Source organism: Crocodylus porosus, unplaced genomic scaffold (assembly GCF_001723895.1).
Source record: "Crocodylus porosus isolate Cpor-Errol unplaced genomic scaffold, CroPor_comp1, whole genome shotgun sequence".
Taxonomy (NCBI): domain Eukaryota; kingdom Metazoa; phylum Chordata; order Crocodylia; family Crocodylidae; genus Crocodylus; species Crocodylus porosus.
This window is the reverse complement of record NW_017728914.1, coordinates 32,291,827-32,299,155: the sequence shown is the minus strand read 5'-3', so window position 1 is coordinate 32,299,155 and position 7,329 is coordinate 32,291,827. Positions and strand designations below refer to the sequence as shown.

The 7,329-nt window shown below is 39.1% G+C and overlaps 1 protein-coding gene across 2 annotated transcripts in view; it reads right to left on the bottom strand.

Annotated features, from left to right (window-relative positions):
• The window catches only part of CNOT6 (CCR4-NOT transcription complex subunit 6), a 42,182-nt gene that overhangs the window by 15,076 nt on the left and 19,777 nt on the right, over positions 1 to 7,329 (bottom strand). For both annotated transcript variants that reach the window (XM_019535182.1, XM_019535181.1), the window contains 2 exons: positions 4,942 to 5,128; positions 756 to 841 (listed from right to left, as the gene is read on the bottom strand). In XM_019535182.1, the coding sequence (XP_019390727.1) occupies positions 756 to 841; positions 4,942 to 5,128 (273 nt within the window). The remainder of the gene's footprint in view (positions 1 to 755; positions 842 to 4,941; positions 5,129 to 7,329) is intronic.

Here is a 7,329-nt window from a genome sequence, read left to right as displayed (position 1 = left end):
CAGCAGGCATTGGGGGAGTCCCTGTTCCCCCGAGCACTGCCAGGAGTGACCAGGAATAACGGTCACAAGCCGGCAGAGGGTAAATTCAGACTAGACATCAGGAGGCGCGACTTCACTGTCAGGGCGGCTAGGGACTGGAACCAACTTCCAAAAGAAGTGGTGCTGGCTCCTACCCTGGGGGTGTTTAGATGAACATCTTGCTGGGGTTGTTTGACCCCAGTACTCTTTCCTGCCCTGGCAGGGGGTCGGACTAGAGCTGACTTTGGGCAGGGGGCTGGACTTGATGATCTCCCGAGGTCCCTTCCAGCCCTGATGTCTATGAAAATCTATGAAATCTGCATAGGTCCCTTCTGACCCTAGAAACTATGAAACTAATCCTGTTTGAGATGAAAAGTTCCATATCTTCAAGGAAAGTTCACTTTGGCCAGATTTAAGAGCATAAAAAACACCACCACCAAACAAACCCAGAACTATATCCATCTCCCAAGCAAGCGACAGAAAGTTAACTTAAACCTCTCCAAAATCCTCCCTCCCAATTCTTCACAGTGGAAATTAAGCAGAATTTCTCTGAGGTAGTTTTTATTCTTTTTTAAAATTCAGCAACATTAATTATCAAGATGTTTAAGAGGAGGATATGCTAATGCCAAGAGCTGCTACTCAGTCATATTTTATGAATTAGCACCTTGAAATAGTTGTAGCTCAGGAACAAGATCAAATATGAATTATTAGTAGCTGAAAAGAAAAAAAAGGCAAACCTTTCAGACCCAACGTCTGTAACTGGAACAGTTTTCCCAGCTCGAAAGGTAAAACTCGTAACAGGTTGTTATTTAAATGGAGTTCCCTGTACACAAAATAAGAATCACATAAAGTCAGTAGTAAAGCAGTATTTATTATCAATAGTTTACAGCTGAAGTAGTTCAGCTACAAGAAAGACAAAGTGTACTAGCACGCCACAATTCTGAAGAACTGGAAGGCTAAACAGTCAGCAAAGATTAGGGGCATCCTGCTGTATTCACAAAAAAGGCACATTAAGTTTGAAATACAGAGCAGGAAGTTGCTTGTTGGCAAGTCCAACTTAGTCAAGAGCTTTTTTAAAAGTTAACAGTAATTAAAGCATTAAATCACTACATGTAATGAAGCAATAACAGTTCTGACAATCTGGACCACAAATGGTTCAGCTATGATTAAAGACCAAATAAGGGAACAAGATTATACACAAACAGACAAAATGCCCAGTGCCATAACAGTACTATTATGCTACCTTGTTAGTGCGCTGCTAAATCTTTCTTGGTTAAGTGTTCTGGTGAGCACTGGCTTACTGGCCACGAATCGTCATCTGTATGTTACTTACAGAAAGGAGTGACTGAACATGTCCCAGAAAACTGAAATCTACCAATTAACTATTCTTTACCAAATATTTCCATTACTTTATCAACAAAAGTTAGTATCAGCTGACATACCACTGCAAGAATGTCTGTGTTCTTAATGAAATCTCTTTGGTCTACAAAGGGTAATATTTCATTATTTATTTCACAGTCTTACTGATAGAAGAGTGTATACTTTTTAACTTAGGAGTAACAAATGGGTGGAGAGTTATGTCCTGAGGTCTGGAGAAACTATAGACTTATTAGCAAGCCTTTTGTGATGGTCCAATTTAGGTATAATAGTTAAAGTCTTCTGCTGCTTGCAGATCCCTCAAAGTGCTAAAGATGTGAGGTACAATAACTGCAGGAAGTATTCAAGTACATCAAGGTTTGAAATAGTTCATTTTAGATTTCTTCAAGACATTATTTATGGTAGATAAAACGTATTTCTTTTTGTATTTCTCCTGATTAAGTTGGCTGGAACACACACACATAAATGAAGACTCCTTTTTCCATTCCCGTGGAATGTGTTGCTGATATCCTATTTTCAATGAAGATGTCAACTTTACCGAATATGTCGAGATATCACTAAGAGCTCATAGAAGCAGGTTTTTATGACTGATCACCCTAAAAACCTTTAGGGAGAGCTACCCATCTGCTTCTGTCAGATTATGGTTTCCCAGCCTTTCCTAGTAAAATGTGAAAAGAACAGATAAAAGTAGACTTTTTAGGAAGAAAGCCACTGATCCACCTGCTTCATTCATAGTTTTTCAAACTGCAACACCTACTGTGAATAGCAGCATACCAGCCTCTCACTATTCTCAGCCACTAAAGATTTAAATGACTAGTGTTGATGCTTGTTTGCAACACCTGGTAAGAGCAACAACTGCTTACCAGCAATGTTTCCCCTTGGAACAATTTTCATACCATGTATTCAGACATTCCCCAAAACAGCTACAGAACTTAAAAGCAACAAGGTACTAGCATGTTCCTTCTAACAGGTGTCAACTATACCATGCTGTTGGGGATGATAGTGTGTGCGAGTCTAAAAGATGAGAAATGGATTGTTCTTTATGAAGATGACTTTGTGTCCAAGAACATTTGAGAGTATTGCTGAACTATAAAAGGATGGGTGAGATCTTGGTTCAAGGTGTTCACCTAGGTTACAGTTTTGTGATTAAGATATACAGCTCTCAAATTCTTAATGAGGAAAAACACTGAATTTGGAGTGGCATAGCAGAAGGTATTACTGTGTCTTCTCCCCACTTCAGACTGTGTAAGGACAGCTCTGTGTAGTCTAATGTTCTCTGCCTTCAAAGAGCTCCCTCCTTTTAAGCAACAGAGAGGATCTAGACAAGACCTATTAGCTTATCCAAGCATCTCAAAAGACTCTGCATTGAAAGCTGAACTGCAAGAACCCTCCCCAGTTGAGTTAGAAAAAAGCTGTGATAATTTCTCCACCCCCCATATCTTTCCGGAGACTAGAACCGGATCATTTCCATTACATAAAGCTTATTTATTTTCTCCCAAAGTTATCAGAATATCTTTTCCTACAATTTAGTAGAAAGGGACATAGTTTAGGGAGATAAAGGGAGCCTCAGGCATGAAGACTAAAAATCCCTCTTTATTAAAAAGATTTCCTAGACATGGAAGTTGAAAGGCTTATTACTGAATCTAAGATTATTCTAGGGTATGTCAGTACACACTATCTCTGTGGTCCATGATATTAGCCATATTCAATGTTGAAGTTACTCTATTAGTCTAGAAATTATGCCACAACCTATGGGGAGTGTCTGCAGTAAGAGCCAGCAGGAAACACAAAACTACCACGCGACTGAGACCTGCAGAGCGCTACCACGCAGGATGCACTTACGGATTTTTCTTCACTTTCACCCCAGTGAAAAGAAATCATGGATCAGCTGCAATTACTGAGGACAGAGAGAGTGCAGTGGGTTAATGCACTAGCCTTTCATGTCTGGAGACCTGGATTCAAATATTATATTCATGTCACAAACTTGCTTGATGGTTTGATCCTAGGTATTCAGTGCACATTTCATAGCCATAACAAGATTTAACATCCTCTGCTCAGAAAAGGCTTAAAATTGCAATAGCTGAAGTTCTGTATATTCAGGACCAAAGTGAATCAGGAAGTGTTAGGGAACTTTGTACAATATTTATTCTACCATTCATGTCTCTGACTAATGATACCCTACCTCACTTTCATGAACACCAAGTATACTCGACACTTTTAAAAAGAAAAAACTTTATGAAAAGAAAAGAGAACGGATGAACTCGAGAATGTTTCCGTAAGCTTAACATTGTAAGTTAATGATGCCTGAATAACCAAGAAAGCAAGGGAAGAAAATGACTATTAGTGAACGTTATTGGTATGATGATGGAGAAAGTAACACTGTATAAACATTTTCTGAACAAGACAACTACTGAGCTATTTTTTTTTTTTTTTTGAGGGTGGGGGAGGGAAAATGATGTACTTGGATACAATTCCCACCGCTAATGAGGGATCACAGGAAAATATTTTTAAGACCAACTTCTTTTTAAATTTATTGATCCATCACTGTCAATTTCAAACAATTAATTTAACCTTTCCATTGAAGCGGTTATTTCCAACGCTGGGGGAAATATAATTGTTAATATTATGAAATGAGAGATGGTCTGTCACCCAAACTAAGGTATATCATTAAATAACTTCACTGCCACCGCAGCTTTATAAAAAAAAGTTTCCATGACATCGAGAAGTTCTTAGATTTCACAAAATTAGCCATGGCCTTGAACATCAGGGAGTCAAGTGCTGTTAACTATACAATAACCTCTTCACGGAGGTCCATCTTATAGAAAAAAGGACTCTGCAAACTAGGTGAAACATTTTAGGCCCAATTATACCCCAAATAACTGTAACACTGAAGACAACCATTTTCAAATGTAAATGTTAATAGTAACTAATTTCACCCCAGCGTTGTAATTCTTCTAGATGTTGCAAAGCAGAGGGAAACAAATCTTGCACCCCTATTTTAGAATATTTTGATTTGTACAGAAATATAAGTACATGAATAGCAAGGGGAAAAAGATATTGTTGTTATGAAAGACACATATGTCATAAAACTGCAAGCCTATAAGTTATTACACTTAGTATGTCTATGAAAGATGAAGAAATAGAGATGATTTTTTAAAATAAAATTATTTGGAAACAGTCTTTTTCCTTTACTGAATAAAGAACCACCTCTTCACCAATCTCTTTGGGAGTCAAAGGCTCTTTGAGATGAGAGCCTGTGTAAGGGCTTAGGGATATATGTCAGGGGGAGTGTATGAATAAACCTAACTTGGGAGAGGTATGCAAAGTGTGCACGTTCAGGCCTCCTAAAGGTTATTGTATACAGCTGCACAAAGGAACTGAGGAGCAGGGCAACAATAAAGGCACTACTAGGGCTGCAAAGGACTATTCCAACATCTAGGAAAAAATATACATTGGCTTTTTGTTAGCTGCAATACAAAACTGTGCCAAAACAGGAGACTGGTTCCTGCCAGGACCACAGATGAATGTGAAGTTTAATTTACATACCTGAGTGACACCATGTTTCCGAGCTCTGCTGGTAAACTGCGGATTTTATTAGAGGACAGGTCCAAGTATACCAGATTGTGAAGCTTGGCAATGTCTGAAGGAATACGGGATAAGGAATTGTCACTGAGATGCAAAGCTGTCAAATGGGTCAGCGACCACAACGATGAACTTAAGCTTCTTACTTTTCCTGTAAGAGAAAGAAAGAGTCACAAATACACCAGGAAAATACAAAGAACGCAGGACATTTTAAACATGTAGTTTCAACATCAACACATATTCTATAACAATATCTGTTCTAGGTGGCCTTTAAAAATTTCTGAATCATGGGTAAAAAGGAAGATTTTCTAGAAGGTATTTTGTTCCATACCATTCTGATAACTAAAAAAAATTTCCCTTTACATTACCTTGACTAACACACTTAGGCCCTTCCAAGGCCAAAACTGGTCTTGGGAATTCTTCTCCTTCCTAAACATACTGCATAAAGCAACATACAGATTTTACACGAACAAAGATTTGGTATTTTAAAAAAATATTTCAATTGAAAAACTGCACTTTTCTTTGATATCTTCAGTTTCAGGGTAACTTGCTTTGGGGTGAAAAAATGATTCTCTAGGGACGCCCCTTATTTGTACACAATCTTCTAAATTAAAAAGCTTTTAAAAAGATTCCACTAATCCAGCCAAGAAGATTTAGACACTTCCTCTGCCATTCGTAAGTGTTGTTTGGGCATGACTAAAGGCTAGTAGCTTGAAAACGGGGGTTGCTAAATTGTATTGGCTTCTGCCATAACCTCAAAAACCATGCCTTGAGTGGTTGTGCAAAAGGAAGGATATTAATTTATTTGCTCTTAAGAAGAGTCAACAAATCTGCATGCCAGTGTGCTAGGAACTAGAAGTATCATAAGCTGATCACTGGAGAAATTTCTTTGGCAAGATGACTTGCCACCCTCCATTTAAACTCTACCAAGGACACTACAGGAAATATCAGAAAATCATCACGTCAGAGAAAAATAAGCTTACTGCCACATTACAGGCTTTTTGCAGCCTGTATGAACCCCTGTGTTAAACTCTCTCCAATGTTATCCAATATGAATTAAATAACAGTAATAATATTATATGAAAAAAAAGTACCACTCTTTTGCTCCTCAGGACAGGGATAGGGCTTCCTCACACTCCCCTGCCACATGAGCCACCCTGGCACAAGGCAGGCAGCAGCTCAGATCCTCCTTTGGCTCTGAGCATGGGACCAAAGCCAGAACTGAATCACTGCCTGCCCTAAGCTGATAGCTGAATCTAAGACAAGGCTCACCCTCCACCATCCCCAGGCTGTTGGGAGGCGGGAAATCGTGTCCCAATTTTGAGTAAATATGATATTTAGTTACCCAGGAGTCAATACAACAAAGCCTATAAATAAGAGTTGTTTAATTTCACCAGAAAAACTTCAAAACATTTATGCCTTTTGTGCTTGACTTGAGCAATTTTCCTGAATATTTCTGCCAAAATAAGAGTTTTATTACTGGGCTAGAATGTCAGAGTTTTCTGTTGCAGGGTAGCAAGGTACAAGTCTCAAAGAATACTAGTATTCTTCCAATGCTTGTCAATGCTTCTTCAAAAGACTTTAAGTTCCTTAACACAAATTAATAATCCACCACACTTTATTTTGTAGACTTCTACCAAGAAACTGTGAGTAAGAGGGAAATCCTGGCTCGGGAAACAAGCAAAACCCCCCCAAAAACCAAATCTACAGCACGGTCCCCGCCTCTTCAGCACACAGAAAACAGCACATGGCATGCTTGGCAGGAACTGGGATATGGTGGGATTAAACAGGAAGGGATAGGACCGTTGTTTAATGCATTTTCCTATACATTGGTGGCAGATGTCCAAGCTTATATCCATGCCTGGCAATAACATTTAACTGGGTTATCTGTGACCTCAGAAAGGGAATTCTGTGCACACAGGGAGAATGTAGCTCCTGAAGCAAGGCCAGACTGACAGCATGGAGGGGCAGACTCTCCAGGACCAAGAGATCCAATCCTGCTGTTTGCTCCATAAGCCCTTCTTCTTACAGGATGCTTAGCTGGAAGTGCCATAAGGTGATCCTTGCAGTCTTTTCCAGAACTCCCACACTCTGGGAGAATGCAATTTGTTCCTAATTCACCCAACATAAGAAAAGAGCTCCTATATTCTTCCTGGAAACATTTAAAAGTGTACAGTATAGGATTTAAATATCATTTATGTAGCATCATTAGAAGTTACTCTATAAACCAAAAGAGATTGTTCATACAGTGTCTCTGAATGTATGGTCTGATCCACGCTATCCAACAGATCGGTAGCCATCTGGGGGACAGTGATCACCTAAAAGTACAATTCAGCATAAGGCGTCGAGTGG